The 21,770-nt window shown below is 40.9% G+C and overlaps 2 protein-coding genes across 3 annotated transcripts in view; one reads left to right on the forward strand and one right to left on the reverse strand.

Moving 5' to 3' along the window:
• Nucleotides 1-11,924, reverse strand: part of LIN54 (lin-54 DREAM MuvB core complex component) — a 38,658-nt gene extending 26,734 nt beyond the window's left edge. Inside the window, exon 1 of the mRNA XM_061350889.1 lies at nucleotides 11,466-11,924. Coding sequence (XP_061206873.1) covers nucleotides 11,466-11,672 — 207 coding nt within the window. The 5' untranslated portion in view covers nucleotides 11,673-11,924. The remainder of the gene's footprint in view (nucleotides 1-11,465) is intronic.
• Nucleotides 11,925-11,991: 67 nt separating this feature from the next.
• On the forward strand, nucleotides 11,992-21,499 carry COPS4 (COP9 signalosome subunit 4). Of its 2 annotated transcripts, none has more exons than XM_061350890.1 (10): nucleotides 11,992-12,147; nucleotides 13,313-13,392; nucleotides 14,216-14,367; nucleotides 15,641-15,744; nucleotides 16,591-16,744; nucleotides 17,879-18,029; nucleotides 18,367-18,561; nucleotides 19,880-19,995; nucleotides 20,336-20,420; nucleotides 20,934-21,499. In XM_061350890.1, the coding sequence occupies exons 1-10, from the start codon at nucleotides 12,074-12,076 to the stop codon at nucleotides 21,065-21,067; spliced, it is 1,245 nt and encodes a 414-aa protein (XP_061206874.1). In that variant the 5' UTR covers nucleotides 11,992-12,073; the 3' UTR covers nucleotides 21,068-21,499. The 2 variants fall into 2 exon arrangements, with proteins under 2 accessions (XP_061206874.1, XP_061206875.1); XM_061350891.1 differs by having other exon boundaries at nucleotides 18,391-18,561.
• Nucleotides 21,500-21,770: the final 271 nt, after the last annotated feature.

Here is a 21,770-nt window from a genome sequence, read left to right on the forward strand (position 1 = left end):
AATACATTGCTGTCACCACAAAAATCTTTAGTTGATCATATGCAAAGCTTTAGAAGCAATGCATGCTACATGACTGAATCTTCTTCCTTCACCACAACTATTACAAACATACTTTAAGACACAGCTATCCTGTGACCTGTAGCTGTTTTCTTCACATCAGAATTAATTCTCACATACAAGGAATTACAGCATGCTACCACAGAAATTAGATTATAGGCACTGAATACAAAAGCAATTTTTACAATCAAATTAGCAAAGACCTTTGATATAGCACATCACTACAAACCCCCACATGTCACAGAAAACCTTTCAGGAAAAACAGAAGCTAGAGAAAGAGGGAAAAAAATGCAACCAAGTCCCTGATGATGGCAGCACGTCGTACAAATTGTAAATGGCTGAATCACATTACATGCACATGTGAGTGCATTACTTGATAGAAAAAACAGCATTTTAAAACACTCAAATATCTAACTCCAGATTGAATAACCCCTTTTCACCACAAGAAGAAAATACTACATTGCCCATATGTACCATTAATTACAAAACAAGTTTAGTAAAGAGCATTCTAGCTATTGTGAGGTATTGAGTAGTATTACTGAAAAAAACCCTAACAACTAAAAAACTCCACAACAAACCAAAACCCCAGAACCAACAGAACTCCAAGCACTCACCCAGAACCATTACTATCTAGAAAACTAAGCTACTTAAAGGTCAAATTACTTTCCCATGCATGGCTCAGCCGTTATGTAGCTCTCACATGCTAGTTATATGTCCATTAAGTAGGGGGCAAAACCATACCATTTTACTAATATCAGTCTACATTTCAAGCCATGTCTACATTTCATACATAGATACACATCTCAATCATCAGTTGACACTTTAAACATTTGTTATTTGGGGCTCACAGCAAGCTGAAAACTTTAGACTTCCATATCATTCTGAAGATAGAGTAGGATCAGCAAACTGATGATAAATCTGCTTCTTGAGAACTACTTAGTGCCCTTTAAGGTCCTAGTCCTCACCAGTGCTAAATAAATTCCAGAGTGTGCTGAAGAGCAAAAGCATTACTATTATGCGAGCACTGCCTGCCAATCTAATGGTGCAACATTCTGCAGAAAAAAAAAAAGAGAACATAAATACGTGTATATTTTTCAAGTGATTGGTATACCCAGGCTAAGATGGTAGAAATAGACAAGCGATTGGAATAGCCATTTGTGTTCCAACTACTAACAAATACATTCTGCTGACTACAGAAAGAGGTTCCACACACATCTCTTAAAAAGGAGTGTTGAAGGTCACTTTATCATGGTAGGGTTAAAGTCCTAAACACTGCTTGTTTAGCACACACCTTACTTATAGCAACTTTCCACAAAAGAACTAGAAATAACATTCACTGCAGCAGAAAACCTCAAAGCAGTTCAGTCTGCTTTCTGTAACTGGAAAAAACATTCTACTTTCAAGCAAGTCCCAAGCAAACTAAAAAAAAAAAAAAAAAAAAAAGAAATCAGAACATTTCCCTTTGCCCTTTCCCTTGATTTGCATGTCCATTTCAGTCACTTTTCACAACATACAGTAGCACTAAAGCTGAAAATCAAAACTGCACTGGTGTTCTTAGGATCATTAAACATATTCTGAATGTGTTCACTGACGTGAACAATCCAGTGTTTGGGGTTGTATATTCCAAGGCCCTTACATTTAATGAAGCACTTCTAACCTTATGTTCTATGAAAAATCTGTGGTAAGACCAAAAGAAATAACCTGTAAAATTATTTTATTTTCTGCAGTGTTTAGGAGGCCAAAAGTAAAGCATTAAGAATCTGAAGTCAAAATAATGTAGTGAACTTAGCTTGCCAAAAACCCCCAGAACCCAACAAAACAACAACAACAAAAAAAACCCAAACAAAAACCCCAAACCACCGAAACAACCCACACTGAAAAAAAACCCCCAAACCAACAAACTCTAAACATGAAGAGGACTTATCACTAGGCCCAAGAAACACATATTTTGGTCTTTTAAATATAGTTTGAAACAAAAGCCTTGCTTTCCAAATGTCTCTCGAATGTGGGGCTACAGAAGAATTCAGAACACACAGTGATATCATACCAAGAACACTTACAAACAAGCACAAAACCTGCCATCATAGGCTTGATACAGAGCTCCCCACAGACTTTTGACAGGTGTTATCATATTGGCCACCTTTTAAGATTAGGCTTCCTGCCAGCAATTTCAGCAAGAGTGCATTTAAGCACTGTATTTTATGAGCAAAGGTTCATCACAACATAATTGCAGCCCAGCAATTTTATTGAGACACTGCAAATAAGGAAGCACAATGACCATGCAGTATATTACATGTATACTTCAGTAGTGTGGGCCAGTCAGAAGGTACAATACAGAAGTTCATTCTAATAAAAACACACACAACACTTAGTGTGGTATTTCCTTTCTAAAACATATGCTAACATAGGATAGAAAAATGTTTTGCCCTAAAAACTTCATTCGTTATGTGTCTTATGCAAACATATGATTCTTTTCAAAAGTTAGAACACAGAGAAGAAAAACAGATACAAATCTAAGACCATAAACTGTAATGATTTCAGGGTAGTGCTGTCAAGATATGGACAGCAGTGAAAGCTATTATGGGCAGTACTGCTTTTTAAGCTTCTTGTAGAAATATAAGTTGGGTAATTTTTTTTTATTTTTCAGTCCAGTGGAGCATTTTAAGAAAAGCAAAATAGATCAAACAGTTATATTGCAGTGATTTACCACAAACATGTGTCTAGCTGCAGATCTCCACATCTCTACTGGCCTTAAACATGGCAACACTTAACAAGAGAAGAATATATTTACTTAAGAAGGACTGAGCTTTAAATATATAGGTCACCTGCAGGCAAACTGTGACTTGGTTCAGATGCCAAAAAACACTATTACCCCCTTCCTTCAATCTCTAGATAAAGCACCTCTATGTTTCTCTTGGGGAAAGCTTATTTAAATAACCAGGATTGTGCAATAGCCGACTGACTTCTGTGGAATGAAATTCCACATTAAGATTTTGAGTCAAGAGATCAATTAAATAGGAGAAATGGGAATTTCAGTGTAATCTTCATCACAGAATCCTGTGGGCCACTTCCAATGCAGGCTTCTCAGACCTTTGAAGTCTCATTTACCTTAACACAAAAGGTTGAAGCGCTTCTGAAACACAAACTGGTTAAGTTTTACTAGGTGTACATAAGAAAACCAACAGTTATGCTTTTGGATAAACATATATACATACAAAAATCTTACAGAGAGAACTAGCCAGAGAAGCATTTCAGAGACTAGGACACACACCATCCCTTACAACCTTTGTTTTCAATATTCTGTAAGTGACACAGATATATTTACTGTATCTTACTCTATTCATTCACATTCCTGGAGATGCTTTATTCCAGACAGCATACCAATATCACCTAGAAGGAAGGATTCCTCGCATGAACCCTCCATGCTGTTTACTATATCCCTTTCTGTCCTTAGAGGATACTCTCCCCAGTTTGACTTCCATGCCAAACATGCTCTAACACTAGTTGGAAAAGTCACCACTACACCGTCCGAGTTGAAATGGATCCAGAGAGCTCATCTCCTTATCAGAATTAATAAAAGAAGAAATGATCATATGCAAAGGCCAGAATTTGTTCCTGCATGAAAAAAAGTTAGGTTTTTTAATGTTGCAAGATCACCTAGCTTATAGCTTCCCTCTTTACTACATCCAAGACTAATTTGTATACACAGAAGAAGCTTTTGTCAACTATCAATTTTTAATTTTGGGGATTGGACTTTAACAGCATTATATACGATGGGACACTGAAGCTGATCTGCAGCCACAGCAGGTTATCTGCTGTGACTCAAGCCGACTTAGTCAATCACTATGCCATGTTAAAGTGCCACCTACCCACAATGAGCTGGACACATCTGAGTCAGAGGTTGTCTCAGTAAGTTCCACCAGCATCCAGCTTGGGACATGCACCCAAACAGCTCTCTGTCAAACTGTACAGTCTATCAAAACTAACAAAGCAGTAGCAATGTAACTTATAAGTGACAACTTTCTGAAAATTGTATAGCATCTGCATTGTTAAGGGTAGTCTAGGTTCTTACTATGTGGACAACTAAGAGATAACTTTCTTTCAAGGATAAAGCTTATTTTGCAGCCATAAACAAATATTAGAAGTGGAAGCAAATATAACAATGGTGATAGAAGTTAAGAATATTTGTTAAGAATCCAGGAAATCCAAATTGTGAAAGCTTTTTATTCAACCTGTATCTTATTGCTGACATGACACAAAAACGCACCTTCCCATTCAACAGAGAAAATGAGCTCTTATTTTTCTCAGTAATAAGTGAAACCTCACAAGTAGTCTCCCTCTGTTATGTCTTCTGTTTCTTTCCTGGAAGCATCCTATACAATCATTTTTTTTTTCTTCACAGGAAACGGAAGTGACAACCTTTGCTATCATTGTAGGTGATGAATTGACTACAGCCTTGTTGGTCCCTCTGCTACTGCCAGTTCACACGACTGGCACCAGACCTATTCTTCGCAAGTGGAAAAAAATACTCTTCATTTAACGTTCCAGATATTAACCCAGCAAACAGAAGACTGAACACACTACGTAAAAACGTAAGGTTCACGGTTCCCAGAGTCTTGACTGCTTGCTAGTCTAAATGACATAGAACACCCACCTATCCAAAGCAGAAACAAGCTACAGTTAAGAAAGGGAAGATCAATTGTATGCTTTAGATTATTTCAATGAGGGGAGTGGGGATGGGGGGGGGACATATCTTAGAAACAAATAATTTTATTGGGTCAATACTAGTTCATTTCCTTGTTTGCTGCATTTTCCCATTCCTTTTTACCAAGTACATACAAGCACACATCAACTATTCCAGAAAGCTGAAATTCAAAGATCAATGGCACAAAAAGATAGGAAATGCAGTTCTTCAAAGTCATGACATTGGACATGCTCTCTCATTTGCTAGAAGAGCCTTCATAGAAGCATACACATGCCCAAAATCCACCCTTTACTGCTGACATATAATCAAATGAAAGACCACAACTGCACATAGGCAATCTTACTATACTACAGCTCTCCTAATTAAGTGCCATACTTAAATTTTGCTCCCATTTAAAAAATGGGTAAAATAGTGTAATTCATTTTATGCATTACACTTTTTTTTTTTTTTACTCTCTAACACTCTACATTTTGTCTCTAAAATTGAAACAGTTGTTTTGCTGTAAACCAAAGAACTACAAAATCACTCAGCACTGCAGTTTTTTTTTTAACAGTGTCTTTTGTTTAAGCTTACCGAGCTGGAGATTGCCTTAAAATTATACATATCATGAAACAAAAAAATGATTAATCCATAAGAAAGCTAAGCTCCACAAAATGGAAAACTTAATCATCTAGGACTGCAAACTCACCATGTTTGAACATGTAATAGCAGAATGAAAACAGATCACTTTAACACACTAAAAAAACATGCATTTGGAACACTGACAAAATAATTTCCACTCTCTTTCCCATTCCCTGCAGAAGACAAGGTATGGAGGCAGTTTGCTTGCACGCTTCCCAGATGATCATGTCTCTAGGTTTATCATATATAATACCAATGGCAAACCATAGCAAGGAAAAAAAGCCAACTGTACTCCTCCTTATCAAATGCTCAATACATAACTACTGCAAGTATACTGTCTTTTTCTCATCAGTTACAAGGAGTACTAAGAAAATACCAGGTGTTCTTTACTGCAAATTTAACCATCTATAGTTGCAAAATTCAAAGTAATAGTTCCCAAGGCAACCATAATTCGCTCAAGCAACACTCACCATCCCCTTTCTATTACTCCACATTCTGTTAAGTGAACACTCCCTATGTGATGCACCATACATACAACTGTGAACAGCATATCAGAGGAACAGGCAAGGTGATTAATATAATAGCTATCAAGTGATATGGACATGAGAGTTTTATATTACACAGTTAAAGTTTTGGGGTTTTGTTGTTGTTGGGGTTTTTTGTTTGTTTCTTCACTATGTGAAGAAAAATTATGCTCATGTCTCTACTGCCATGTTTATAATAGAGGTGCTAGCTGTTTTCTTTTAAAGAACGATGGAGGAAAAAACCCTCAAACCCATAAACAAAACCCAAAGAACCCAAATCAAACTAACCAACCACTTGCCCCCACATCAATTGTGTGGAAATTCTTCTTCCCTTGGCAAGTTTGGGGTAATTTAAGCTTCTATTATAATTCTAAAAGGAGAACTACCAACTAAGAAACTTTGTGTGTCAAACTGGTAATTATATACTAATAAAACAAGCACCTGCCAAGTTTTTTTTAAGCTTCACTGTGAAAAACATCCTAGCAGTATCTTTATTGCACTGTTATTTCAAAAAGCATCCTTTGCTACTTTGAACACTGTGTGCACATGATTAGCAGCATTACTTTCCTTACACTCCAATTCCCTGTGTGTATTAAGCCAGCACTACTGCAAAGCTCTCCTGTCCTCCTTTGGCATCTGCCTGTTCATTTCCATACATTTTCAGCCCTCCTTACGCTAGCAAACATTTATGTAGATGCAAAGGCAGTTCAGGTGAAGGAACCAAGCTGGGTTAAAGCTAGACATCCAAACCAAACTGTGGGCTGTCACAGGCAACTTTCTCCACACTGCTGATGGTGTGCAACCCTGGAATAAAACTATCCCACCAAGTAGTGAGCCAATTCTGGTAGGTCAGTGTGCTGAGATATCTCAGTTCAAAGTCTATAAGCACCCAAACAGCACTAAGAAATCACACTACAACCAACAATCTATCTGAGTCATAGTGCTGGGGAAATCCATGAACCTCCCTCTCCTGTTCCAGCTTGGCATTTATACTCCCTGCACACAGGAAAGGGGAAGAATACAACCAACTCTCAGTGGTGGCAGAACATATCAGGCCATTTTGTGCTAATTCACTCTAACCTAGACATAAGCCAGGTTTGTTTTAATGCAGATCAGTCCTTAAATGTGGTCTATGTGTAGCTGCTTAAGTGCTGACAAAGCAGAAGAGAAGGGGAAAGCATAGAATAGGAAGAAGCTGTCAGAAAAGAGAGGAACCATCTTCCTCACCAGCAAAGCAGTAACAAGTACACACGGGATTATACCAGTGCATAGCCACATTGTCTCCCAAATATATCAGAGAGTAAAAAAATAGAAAAAAAACATTGACAGCAAGTACAGAACTACAAAAAACTGTCAGAAAAGCTCTGTCCAGACACTTTAATTAGATTTTAAACCAGAACATTTTCGCTTGCTTGCAGATTGTGTCTCCTGTTTCATTCAGAACTTTTGTTTTTGGGGGAAAGAGCAGATTAAGGAATGTAACCAGACCTGAGATCACCGGGAACTTTTTGATATAAATGCTAAAAAATACTCCAACACCAAACCAACCAATCACCAAAAGAACCCAAAAATCTTTTCACAGCAGACTCATCTAAAAATGTTGCTAAAACATTCTTCAGATTGGCTTCTCAAGTCCATAGCAGAAACTGCTGTTACTCCAAAGAAAGGAAACAACCCAGCCAGATCACAGAGATGCTTGAACTTGTATGACAGATCAGGGCAGAGCCCAAAACCAAGGACATAACCCTCATGTGGGTAGCAACATGTTCAATTGTAGTAATACGGCTTGTAAAGAGGAATGACACACAAGTTGGAAGAGTTAAGGAACCACTAATCTACATCTGGATCTGGAACATGAGAAACCTGAACCTCTTGCATCATGTAGCTATGCCCTCCCACCACAGATCAAAGGGTTATTCTAGCCGTCTTGCACAAGAAAAACTTCTGTGTTTTCTAGTGTTGTCAAGTGAGCAAGCCTAGTCACAGGCTGTAGTGAAAGACACATGCTGCTGTGCTGGTTTTGGCTGGGATGGAGTTAATTTTTTTCACAGTAGCTGGTATGGGGCTATGTCTTAGATTTTTGTGCTGAAAACAGTCATGAAAATACAAGGGATGTTACTGCTGAACAGTGCCTATACAGAGTAAAGACCTTTTCTGCTTCTCACCTCACTCCGCCAGGACAAAAAGCTGGGAGAAGACACAGCTGGGACAGTTGACCTTAACTCACTAAAAGGATATGCCATACTATATGACATAATGTTCAGTATACACAGCTGCAGAAAGAAGGAGGAAGGGGGGAATGCTTAGTGTCATAGTGACTGTGTTCCCAACTAACTGTTACAAACGATGGATCTCACTTTCTTGAAGACGGCTTAACACCTGCCTGTTGATGGGAAGCAATGAATTAGTTCCCTGTTTTGTACTGCTTGTGTGCAAGGCTTTTGCTTTACATATTACATTGTCTTTATCTCAAACCACGAGTTTTCTCATTTTTACTCTTCTGATTCTCTCCCCCCTCCCACAAGAGGCGCAAGTGGCTGTGTGGTGCTTAGTTGCTGGCTGGGTTTAAACCATAACAGCTCCTTACCAGTTCTCTAAGCAACTGTAGAAAGGAAACCACTCAAATGTAGAGCCTGGCAAAATAAAAGCCCTTGAATCAAGAGTTCAAGAAATGTTTTACAGTTCTTGTTGGGTGATCCTTCAGCTAATAATAATATCCCCCCCCAAAAATACTGAACACTCAAACCCAACTTGCCTCTCCCCCCAAAACCACCAAAACCCCCCAACAGAATCAAACAACTAACAAACAAAACCACCCAGAACCCTGAGTTTGTCTCCTAGTTGCTTGTTATGAATCCCATCATTGTAGCATATAAATTCCGCAGGACACTGAGATGTGCTTATAACTGTACATGAGGAAAGCACTACCTCTGTAGCAAAGGAATGGAACAGAAGCACAAGCAGGCCAAGTGATAGATAAGAAAGCACATTTCATTCCTGAAGCAAGAATCAAACCAGACATCTCCAATCTACCTTACTCCCACCCTACATTATTTTTCTAACAAATGTAAGGAAAAGAACCTAAGAGGCTTTGACTACTTTTCAAAAGCAAAAAGAAATTATATCCAAACATATGAGACAACAATGTCTTTATCGCTGAAATCTGGCTGCCACACTCCATTTTCCTGTGGTTAGCAGATACCAAACCTGAAACCAGTTAAAGCTTTTTGAGAATTCTAGCTGAAGCATTCAGAGCATGCAGTTACAAACTATCTCAGTTTGGATACCACAGAAGTATAACCAAGTCAAACAACAGAGAGTTCTGGATACATAGTATGAACAATCAACCCTGCATAACAAGCTTTCCAAACTTACTGCATTACAAGGAGCATGAAGTACTTTCAAACCCATTTGAGAATCTAGGCTCTATTTTCTAATACACTCTCCAAGCCAGCGTTTAAAAGTGCCTGACCTACAGGGCAATACAGCCTTACATCTGCCTGTAGGTTGATACAAGTCTGTATAAAATATGTAACTACTTGCTGACACATATGTAAAGTGGGTATCTTGAGGGGGGGGGAAAAAAAAAAGACAAGTCTAATGCATTTTATTTTACAAAAGGATTCCCCTAACAGAATAAATACTCAGCTGATACCTTGCTATTCTTCTTATCTCTAATCAGTCAAAGTTATTGTGATTAAGCTAACCACACACACAAGACATTGCCTTTATGTAAACACTGCAAAGAATATTCTAAATTACTTTTCTAGATTCAGTATTTTCTACAATAACTGCAATATACTTCAAGCAACTGTTCAGAAGGATGAGCTTCATGGCAGACCGTGTAAATATCTGTTCTTTCTTCACTTAAGTATTAAGTCTGAGGGCTTTCCTCCTGTTCACAATCTTGTTCAATGCCACAGTGCTTTCCAGAACTCAAAACGTCCATCCCAAACATTACGTAATTAGTACACGATGTGCTTCAAAGTCAAAGCCACAAATAATTAGTAACACATTCTGATCGCCAATATACCTCATAAAAAGAGCAATGAAAACAGAAGCAGGGACTATCCCAAAAGAGAGTCCAGCTAAATTCACTTCAAACTCAACAGCTGCCCTCAGCTGTGCTGCAGCACACTGAAGGCACAGGTACATCCTCATACTTGGGAGAATTAAGAAGTGTGGAAAACAGACTATGCCGTTTTCACCACACCCCACTCTGCAAGCAGAGCCTGAGTGAGCATCCCCGCAGAGAAAGGAAGGTCGTCATCCCACTGGTCCAAGTCCAGCACAGCCCTGGCAGGTCCTCTGGGGGCAGCCTGGTCCCTCCAACGACCCACACCGGCAAATCAAAAATTAGCGGGCTTGGAAGAGACCTTTAAACTCATCAAGTCCAGCCATTATTCCAGGACTACCAAGACCACCACTAAACCATGTCACTAAGTGCCTCGTCTATCCAGTTTATAAACCTTTCCAGAGACAGTGATTCCACCACTGACCAGAGAAGCCTGTTTCAATGCCTGCCCACCCCCTTCGGTAAATAAATTGTTCCTAATATCCAGTGTAAACCATCCCTGGTGCAGCTTCAGGTCGTTACCTTTCGTCCTGTCACTTGTTACTGGCGAGAAGAGACCAACCCCATCTCACTACAACCTCCTTTCAGGTAGCTGATGAGAGCAAAAACCTGGAGAGAAGAGCCTCCGGCCCTAAACCAGTTGCCACCGCGTCCCGCCGCCGCCACAACCGGGGACCTGGGAGCACCGACCCCGAAGGCTCCCCAACGCCCGACGCGGTGTCCCGTAGGCCAAAGGAGCTGACGAGGCCCGCCGGCCCCGGGCCCAGCGAGGTGAGCCCCAGCAGCCACCACCATTGGAACCGCACGACGGCCGCCGCCGCCCGCCCCGCCGCGATCATTCCCCCCGTCCGACCCCCTGGGCTTCACCTCATCGGCGGGCGAGAGCCGCCGGGCGCCGCCAGCAGCCGCCACCGTATTTCGAAAGATCCGCCATTTTCAACCCGTCACCACCGGTCCCCGCGGCCCGCCCCCGCCGCACCTGCCCCCGCCGCCCCGCCCCGATCTGCCCCACCGCCAAACACCAACTGCTTCCGGACCGGCAGGGAAGGCGGCGGGCTCTGCACGGATCCCCTGTCCAAGGAGGAAGCCTCGGCGTCGCCGTCCTCCACCCGCCGACTCCTCCCGCCCGGCCGCCGCTCCCCGGGCCCTTTTTAACCCCACGGCTCCGCCGCAGCTTTGGGCGCAGGTGATCTCAACGACCAACGGTGATGAGACCCGCCGAGCGGGCATTCCCCGCGGAAGCGGGGCGACCTGAATGCCTGTGCCCGAAAGCCTGGGGAGGTCGGCGGGGCCGCCCGGGAGCCCGCCCCGCGGCAGGGAGCGCGCCCAGCGGGGCTAGGCCTGTGCCTCTCAGACGGGAGGAGGTTGTCAGTGCTTTGCCGCTCTCTCCTGGGCTTCGCCACTGCCCCCCCCCGTCAGCGGGGCTGTGCCTCCGCCCGCTTCTTCATCCTCCTGCCGCCGCTTTCCCGCCCCTCGCACTCACCGGGCGGGCGGGCGCTCTTCCCTCTCCTCCTCCTCCTCCGCCACTATTGCTATTAATGCTTCTCACCGCCCGCTCCCCGTGCCTTGCGCCGCCGCCGGTCCAGTACCCTCCGCTACCGCGGCCGGCGGCCGTGGCGGCGGCAGCGGCCGGGACGAAGCAGCCGTGTTTGTTCAAAATCACGCGCCCCGCGCCATTCCCCCGCCGCATCCCATAATACTGCCCCTCGCCGCCCTGGCAACCGCCGGCGCGGCGCCCCACCCCGCACTTCCGGGACCGCCTCCCTGCCCGCTTCCGGAACTGCTCGCCACCCTCAAGGAGGACCCAGCGCGGCCTGCGTTGGGTTGGTCTTGGTCTGGGTTAGAGGCCGCCAGCAAGCGTGATTCTATACGTGTATATGTATATTTATATACATGCCTCTTCGCGGCCCTGAGGGGCACATGTGCGGGGGGTCTGCCTGAGCTTTTTCCCCTCTAGCCGAGTGCTGCCTGTTGCGGCCCTCCCTGCTCTTCACGTGACCCCGCCGCGCCGCGTCCCGTCTATCCTGCCGGCGGCGCGGCTCTATGAGGAGGCGCGCGTCGCTCTAGGGGGACGGCGGTGGGTTGGCGAAGATGGCGGCCGCTGTGAGGCAGGACCTGGCGCAGCTGATGAACTCCAGTGGCTCGCACAAGGATCTGGCGGGCAAGTGAGTGCCGGCCCCGGCAGGGAGGAGGGGGGCGAGTGGCCCTTGGGAACGGGGAGAGGTGAAAAGGAGGCTGCCGGCCCCTGGGCGGGCGAGGCGGCTCTTGCCCCACGGCCGCCCTTTTTTCAGTAGATTTCGCTTCGTGATTTTGTTATTTTTTGTTTATTTATCGTTTGTAACAATGATCTGTTCTGTGCTGGCGGTGTCTCGGCATAGGCTTGGGGCCTTAGCGATCTCCTGTGTGTGCCCGTAGCACCTCAGCTCGACTGCATGCCCGTCGGCTGCGCGAAACTGAGGCCAGGGAACTTGTTTTCTGTAGATATGTCAGTAACCCCATTATTCTTATTTTCATTAGTGTGGGTATTTTTGATAGCAAACGTTGGGATTTGAGCTACTCAGTGGAATGTGTCATGTACATTTTCTTTCACCTGAGAATTCGGTCAGATGTCAGTCAGTAAACAGAAATTCTTCCCCAGTCTGATTGCTTATTTTGTAGAGGAATTGCTTCACTTTTAGGAGTTCTGTGTAAAAACTACAGGAGTTCTGTGTAAAAACTTGGAAAAGATCCTCTCAAAATGTGGTTTCATCATGAATGTAGTACTTAACCAGTATGGCACACGCTGAGATTATGGCCCAGGCAAAGTGAATTAATTTCATGCAGTGTGAAAACTGGAGTTGTCATTTTTTGCAGGAATAAACACTTAAAAATGCAGAGCCTGTGCCTATGCTCATATCAAGTGGCCGTAACATTAATCATGGCCTACTCCCATCACTGTTTCTCATTCTCATTGACTATGGCAATTTGAACATTTGACTAACTTCATTAACCTTAATTCCTGAGTGATGTAGTTTTTATTACTTTTTCTGTGCACTATCCTAAGGAGATGATTTCTTTTTTTAACTTTAAAATTTACGTATATATTCTTAGATAAGAAAATAATGAACTATGTTATCTGAGAATCTAGTTCTGGGATACCAATTCCAAGTGAATGTTCCTGACATTTGAGCAAAAACACTTGGGAGAATTGCTACCTCAAGAATATAGAAAATAAAAGTATAAGTAGGGCTCTGACATAGAAAATTTAATAAAAGAAATGCAACTTTTTAGTGAAAAAATGTGCCCTATGAGTGAATTTTTTTTATTTTTTTTTTTTTTGTCTGTGGACAGATATCGTCAAATATTGGAAAAAGCCATTCAGCTGTCGGGGGCAGAACAACTTGAAGCTTTGAAAGCTTTTGTAGAAGCAAGTAAGTGCATCTAGTGTAGTCGATTGCACACTAAGTGAAGGCCAGAGGTCTATGGGACTGAGTATTTGTTAACTCTATGTGAGGCTACGTAAATAAGTGGTATTTTGGTCCTGTAGGAGTTCAAACACAAATAAAGGAGGAACCATCATCACCACATTCAGAAGTTTAGGGAGAATGGGCTTGTAAGGTTTGCAAGTGATAACAGCTTTCTAACTTGACAGTGTGACAGGGTCAGAAGGTAAAAACATCAAGTAATCTCTTAAATGCTAAATTTGATACTGAATGCCAGGTGGTATTTAAACTAACAACCCCCTTCTTTTCCCATCTCAAATTGGTTTGAAAAACTATCAAGAAGAAATGATAGTGTGGTTTTGTTTTTTTTGGTGTTGTATTAGATTTTTGGTTAATAGTAGACCTCTATAAATTATACCAGTTACGATTTTTTAAAGTTAAGAATAAGCTTAGTGAATTTAGCTTAATGTTTTGTTTTGTTCAAGATGTTTCAGCAACTGAGAACAGTGATTCAGGATGAAGCATCTCTCTAAACTGAATCAAAGTGAGAAATTAATTATTTGTCAGGTTAGAACTCTGGTGACCTCTAGTGTAAATAAACTTTCCAAGAAGGAAAAAAAAATAATCACCAAGAAGGAAAAAAATAATCAAAAAAAAAAAACCAAAGAAAACCCCCCAAATTTCACATAGATACAGATTTTGAAACTTGAACTACTCAAAATTAATCCAAAAGCAAGTTACTGCTTACAGTGAAGGCACTGACAGGCATTGCATCTATCTTGTGTTTTTCTTCCATGTGTCTCTCAACCAGTGGTGAACGAGAATGTCAGTCTAGTGATCTCACGTCAGCTACTGACAGACTTCTGTACACATCTTCCAAGTCTTCCTGACAGCACAGCCAAAGAAATTTACCACTTCACCTTGGAAAAAATACAGCCCAGAGTTATTTCATTTGAAGAGCAGGTGAGAGATCAGTGACAAGGAGTTTTTTGTTCGCAGGCTTGGTTTGTTTTGTTGTTTTTTTTTTTTCTGCTTATCTGTTTATGATTTTAAGTCTTCAAAACTGTTCAAAACGAATGTTCCTACTTAGAGTCCAGTTTTGCATTCCTGTACATGCAAAACCTGAGCAAAATGTAGAGAGTATTTAGGACCTAGCAAAGGATACAGACTTTGTTACTTCATCAGGATGCTGGGCATTTAATTCCTCTGCTCCAGGAAAATGGCCTCTTAAAATGAAACAACGCTTGAGCTACTGGGAGTACTGTTGAGAGACATGCTGGTTCTTACTATATTGCATTTTACACAGCTAAAGGAACAGGCAGGTGATGTAAAGAGAGAAGCATCTTGATAAATAGTTGTTGTTTCAAAATAAATATGTGTGCTTTTCAGCCATAATAATTTTACCAGAAAAAAATGTTCTCTTGAATTGTAGTTCTTGTTAACTGCTGAATGTGCAGCAGTTGCTTTTCAGTTCAGTCCTTGGTTTTGTTATGTGAGCATTCACCATTATCTGAGAGTTTTTACAGATGATGTTTACGTAAAAAGCCTTTAGGATCTAGCATTTGAGAAGAAAAGCAAGGCAGTTTCTGCCATGATTTTTATTTGCTTCTCTTTATCTTCTTTTTAATCAGCTTTTACTCTAAGTATTAATTGAACATGCTTGCCTATATGTTAGAATGATTATGCATAAATTAAATCCAAGACATCAGATGATTCCTTTTTTTTCTACCGACACTTTTGCATATAAAACCCAGATTATAAGCACTAATATTTTAGCTGCTGACAGAGGCTCTACAAAATAGAAGTTTCTGCATTAAGATTGAATCGTAGTTCACCTCATTCATATCTTACAGGCATGGTATGAGATATAACTGCAAGAAATGGCTTGTGAATCTTGATGCACCAGTTCTTGGAAGCCTCATTTAATCTTTTTAAAAGCTTTATAAAAGGTTAATACCTATCGGTCCTTGAAGATAAATTCCTTTTAGTTTGTCAGAAGCTTCAGCGAAAATGCTTCGAACCAGCACTCGTATTTAAAAAGCTTGGTATTGAAGTCTGATCCAGGAGTTCCACATGGCACTTCTCATGTGGGAAGAGTTGCATATGTGCAGGTTGCTTTGTCTGTGGAGCTAGGGTACTGGTTGAGGGGATTCATGAGCAAGAACAAATACTGTGCAGGTTAATACAGAGCTATGCAACTTCTATAGCATTTGCTATTACTTTTGTTTTTGTTGAGGTCGCTTCAGTAAGGCAACATCTTGCATCAATCTATGAGAAAGAAGAAGACTGGAGAAATGCAGCGCAAGTATTGGTGGGGATCCCTTTGGAAACAGGGCAAAAGTAAGTTCTGTGCTAGACGTAGTTCTGGGTTGTTAAATATGTTTGCTGCCTTTGTACTTAACTAGACCAGTGAGTGAGAATTTTTGGGTTGCATGTTATCCCAGAGTTTCAGTAGCTGATGACAGAACTGTTGTTGGATGACGAAAGCATAGCTTGATGTGACAACATGTTTAGTGGGTCAAAATACTGCACTGGAAGTTTTGCAATGTTTATTACTCTCGATAAAACAGCCTTTTTGATAGTATTTCACAAAACTGCTTCTAAGTTATTTAAAGGTTCTTCGAAGGTGGCAGTTCTACCATGTGTTTGCCTTTACAGTTCTCAATGAAGACATAATTTGAAATTGGATATTAATAAATACAGTTGAGGGGTTTTGTGGTGTTTTGTTTCTTTGTGGATTGGTTGGGGCTTTTTAATTCTAGAACTCTTTCTGTTACTTTTCTTTGACTGTCCTTTCTATCCTTTTTCTCGTGTGCATGTAGAAGGAATTGCTATAGCTTTTGCATATTTAGCACCTATTTGTTCCACTTGAAGATTGCTTCTTAACTGAAGCAGTCAGCGGCTTAAAAAACTAGTCCACTAAAACCACATTATTAGAGTGTACATTTGTCTCTTGATGGACAGCATTATTTCTGTTAGTGTTCGTAGGAGCCAGTTCTATGTTGGCATTCATCTCAAATTTCCTTACCCTGAACAGAGCATACTAATTTTGTTGTTAGGGGCGAAGAAAGCAAGGTAAAGCAAATGTTGCCAAATGCTTAAGAATCATAATACATGCTAAGAACAGCTAAGAGCACGGGTACTTGCGGAGCGACTCTGAGTATTTGCATTTCTGTTTCTCTACAGACAGTACAATGTAGACTATAAACTGGAGACCTACCTGAAAATTGCCAGGCTGTATCTGGAAGATGATGACCCAGTTCAAGCAGAAGCTTATATTAATCGAGCTTCCCTGCTTCAGAATGAATCGACTAACGAACAGCTGCAAATCCATTATAAGGTTGTCTGACTTGCTTTATTGCTTTTTCTTTCTAAAGAGTGGTGATTCCACATTGAGATGTTTTCATACAGTGCAGCTAAAACTTTCATAATGAGAAAATAGACAAAGGGAAAAGCTTCTAAGTGGTTTTGGGAGCTTGAGAGCCACATCTTAGCAATAATTAAACAGCTCATACTTTATGATTTGAAGATAAGTCTGCAAAGGTTATTTAAATGCCAGCTTTACTGGCATTATTGAAAATAAAACTTAGGCTTCAAAGTGTCCGAAATGTTGTTGAAAATTTTGCCTTCACTGTTGTCTGTAAATCTAAGTAGGGAAATAAATTGCATCCAATATTAGGAATGAGAGAAACTTCCCCCTCCCCTTGTGTAGTTAACTAGTAGGTCACATCCATAAACGTAGCTTTAAGTCTCAAGTAATGAAGTAATTGCAAACCTTTTGTGGGTTTACTGTGTACATAGTTCATACACTAATTTCTCAAAGCATTTTAGTAACTGGGATGAGCAGTGATAACTATAGTGTGACAGTACTAATCAGGAGGTGGTGGTGTTTAAAATTCAACAGCGCAAAGCAGATGTGCCACAAGCTCATGAGCTGTAATTTGGGGGGGGTAGGGGTGGGGTGTGTGTTTTGTTTTGTTGGTTTTTCCTTTTTTTCTCCCACTCTGTGTTTTAAAGCATGCACTCAGTTGGAAGTGTAAATATTTTCTGTAAGCATTTAGAAAGTTTAGAGGGGAGAGAAGAAAGATCAGATGCTGTTACAGTGCTGAAAGGAAAAAAAACACTTGAAACATACAAATTGCTACCTAAGTGCTAGCTGTCAATGTCAGTAGTGAAGGGGAAGTTTATGTAAGTACAGTGTCAGCTGTACAATATTTCATTTACTTAGTTTCTGGCATTTAGACATTTGCAGTGTTTAACATGTGAATAGTGCTGGGAAATGCACTTTCAATTCCTTTCCTTGATGCTTTAGTAAGGGCTTTACAAGTTGAGCTAATAATTCGAAGACAGATTTCCCTAAGATGCAGTGAAGCTATGTTTATGGGAGCTGTCACTTCATAATGTGTCAATTTATACACCCCTATATTATGCAGCCACCCCTGTTATTTTTTTCTGAGACATATCTTCTTTCTAGGTTTGCTATGCTCGAGTTCTTGATTACAGAAGAAAGTTCATTGAGGCTGCCCAAAGATACAATGAGCTGTCCTATAAGAGCATAGTCCATGAAACTGAGCGACTGGAGGCATTAAAGCATGCTTTGCATTGTACTATTTTGGCATCAGCAGGTAAAAAACATGGTACATTTTTGTATGGAAGACCCAACATAGGTATTTCATATCCCGTGAAGCAAGTCAGCTTGTGCATTACTCGTAGGGAGGGATCTTGTAACTAAGATTTGATAAGGAATCCAGAATTCTGAGTATGGTGTCAGAATTGCCTATTGGCATACTGTTAACTCAGATTTGGATTAGTTCTGTGTCTTTGCTACTGATAAGGTGTTTTTGGACTGAATACAACAGAGTTTCTTTGGTAGAGCTTTGTTGGTTATTTACATTTATTGAGGAAAAAATCATGATAACTGTTGTTTGTCTCTAAACACTCAATACTTTGGTGATCATTTAGGAGGATTCTTCTTGACTCTCCTAGGACAACAGCGTTCTCGAATGCTTGCTACACTCTTCAAGGATGAGAGATGCCAGCAGCTGGCAGCCTATGGGATCTTGGAGAAAATGTATCTTGACAGAATTATTCGTGGAAATCAACTGCAAGAGTTTGCAGCTATGCTAATGCCTCACCAGAAAGCAACTACAGCTGATGGTACATATTTCTCTAAAGCCTTGTAGTGCTAGGTCTGTCATCCACAGGAGTTAGATTTGCCCAATGCAGTCAAGAAGTGTGATGGAAAAGAATTTATTATTGCTTATATGGTTATTTTAAAATTATTTCCCAACATGTTACCCTCAGTATAGTTTAATAGTAAAGCTTCTTACCATAGTTGACCTTTCTGATTGGCTATTAAGGTTTTGAAGTATTCTTCTAGAAGATAACTTGTGAAATGGTGTCTTCTCTGTCCATGTGCAGTCCTCTTCACCGACAGCTTCCCAGGGTTTCTATCCTTGCCTCGTACTTTGAGTCTCTGTCCTTTTGAACTTCTCCAGTTCTAAGGCACTGTTATAAATAGGATGCCTAGAAACATGTGATATGCATGAAGCTGTAAATGGTCTGTACAGATCATAAATTTATTTGGACTGCTTCCTGACTTGGTTGGAAGATGAGCGATAGTGAGGGGGTGACTTGGACCTTGCACTCTCCAAATCTTTTCCTGGTCTGTTTCAGTGACATACTAGCTCTGTTCTTGGAACCTCTGAACAGTGAGAAATACATGAAGTAGTGACTTCACTGAAATCTTAAACACTCTGGTCTCAATTTTCTGAATTAGAAGAATATTGAAGTGGAAAAATACATAAGCACAAAGCACCTCTTAATCAGGAAAACCTTCCTAATGAACAGTGCTCATTGATTAAGGACAAATAAATAACTGTGCAACCACACAGGTGAAAATCGATGAAAGGTGCTTACTAACAATAAGCTGCAGTCCTTTCCTTGGGTCAATTTGTGGCTGTCCATGTAAGGTAAAGAATGGAGGTTAGTTGGTATTTAATAATGTGCTTATCTTCAACTGAAGGTTAAAGGGCAAATGAGTTAAATTTTTAAATCAAGAAGAGAGCAATTACATGAAGGTTTATCATCATAAAAGCATAGTAAGGGACTGGTTAATTTTACTCCTAAGTACTTTAATGAATAAACCAAATGTGATGGTCTTTCCATTTGGCAAGCTAGGGCCTGATCACAGAAGGTAAATCTCCCTCAGTTCTGATGCTGAGTCTTGTAGGAAAACCAACTGCTCTGCTGGAAATTAAATAAAAGGGTTTAAGCTGCCTGTCTTAAAATGAACCACATTATCCACCATCCATTTTTTGTTCACTTTCCTCTGCATAGCAGAACATTGATGCAAGGCAGATGCATCTGGACCTTATGCACACATAACCTCTTTGTTTTCCATTTCCTCTACAGTATAAACCAAATATTTTAATCATACAGTAATGATTTTTTTTTTCCTCATCTAACCCCTAAGGTTCCAGTATCCTGGACAGAGCTGTTATTGAACACAACTTACTATCTGCAAGCAAACTTTACAATAACATTACTTTTGAAGAGCTTGGAGCATTACTAGAGATCCCTGCAGCTAAGGTATCAGTTTCCTACATCTTGTAAAAACAAGGAGCATCAGAGACATGAGAAAACAGCTGTAGTAAATATTAGGTAGACAAGTTAAATATTAAGAAATAATGTATTATGAGGAAGATTAAATATCTAGGACACCTTATGAGAAGGTACACAATGTGAAATGAACAATAGAGGAGCTAGAACCACTGACAGTATGTCTAATCATGTCATTCATGTTGTTGGTGGGTCCCCAACCCCAGCATGTGGAGATGTTGAAAAACCCATAAGGGTTATAAAGTCTTAATAATTTTAAACTTGTTTCAGAATGGAAGAAGTTTCTAACATCTTTCTTCTGTTATTTCAGGCAGAAAAGATAGCATCTCAGATGATAACTGAAGGTCGCATGAATGGATTCATTGATCAGATTGACGGAATCGTTCATTTTGAGAGTAAGCTCCACCACAGTAATTTATTTGTTTAAGCACCACACAGAGTGAGCTTTTTTGAGTTGTTGCCTCACAGGGTGAGAAAATTCCATGCCTTAGTATCTTGTCTGAAGCGAGCTTGCTGTCTCTTGCTGTGGCCAGGAGGTGGCAGAGTTTGCCTTAACGGAGGACCACACTTCGCCCACCCTCCCTACCATGCGTTCTCGTAACCACTGGAAAGTGGGAATTCATTCCATCAGTCTCCATGTAAGAGCAGGTTCACCAGGAAGTTTCCTATTCGGTTCTACTTTGCAGTGCAGGAGTTAGGCTTCTGAAAGACAGCCAAAATCATTATAGCTTTTGAATAAAAAAATTAGTGTGATGTAGCTGCCAGGAGTGTTCCTCTTTGAGGTAGGTGGGGGCAGTGGCAGAAGAAAACGTTGCAGTTGAAAAGGCAAAATAATCACTAAGATTTACGTTGTTTTGGACGGCTTTTGTTTGATGTTTGTTGTTTTTTTTTTTAATTTATTTTTCCAGCTCGTGAAGCTTTGCCAACTTGGGACAAGCAGATTCAGTCACTGTGTTTCCAGGTTAACAACCTGCTGGAGAAGATAAGTCAGACAGCTCCAGAATGGACAGCGCAGGCAATGGAGGCCCAGATGGCTCAGTAACTGTACAGCCTTTGTCTGAATGGAGGCACTCAACCACCTGCTGTACTGGAAGAGGGAAACTGATTAGGACTGTGAACCAAATGAATAAACCACTTCATTTCCACACCTCTGCTTTCACTCTGGCTTAGGACACAGTTAGGTGATACCATATTTGGTGTGAGAGTCTCCCACTTCCCTGAGCATAGAATGATGCTGTTGCTGCCTCTGCATTGCACTCTGCTGTCTTGAAAGCTGTCGTTTACACATAAGAGCAGCTGTGATGTCTACAGCAAACCTTGGTTTTGGTTTATTTAATTTTTTTTCTCCACTGTATTGCTATAGCTTTGTACCCTGTTACTTCATAAAATGCTTGTTCTGTTGTGAAAATGAAAGTGCCATGTTTCTTTTAGTTGTAATTATTCTAATAAAGGCTGGAATGAGCCTCTTGGTTTATGTGTTGCAGGGACCTGGGTTTGGGTTTTTTTTTTCGTTTTTTTTTTTTCCCCTTAGCAGTAACTTGAAATAAGTTGAGTTTTTGGAATTATCAGTTCTAGCCCCTGAAAATGTTAAATGAAAACCAGCTTTTTTCCTTCTCTGTTCATAAAACTCAAGTCTGAAATCTTAACTGGATAAAATACTGACCCTTATGCGTTAGTGCAGAGGGCACAGTTATCTGTTCTGAGAGATGGAGTAAAGACCAGTTTTCCCAAGTTGTTGCAATTAC

The sequence above is a fragment of the Neopsephotus bourkii genome, unplaced genomic scaffold, assembly GCF_033783945.1.
Source record: "Neopsephotus bourkii isolate Nb327-2 ecotype Australia unplaced genomic scaffold, CSIRO-AGI_Nbou_v1 NB_547, whole genome shotgun sequence".
Lineage (NCBI taxonomy): Eukaryota > Metazoa > Chordata > Aves > Psittaciformes > Psittacidae > Neopsephotus > Neopsephotus bourkii.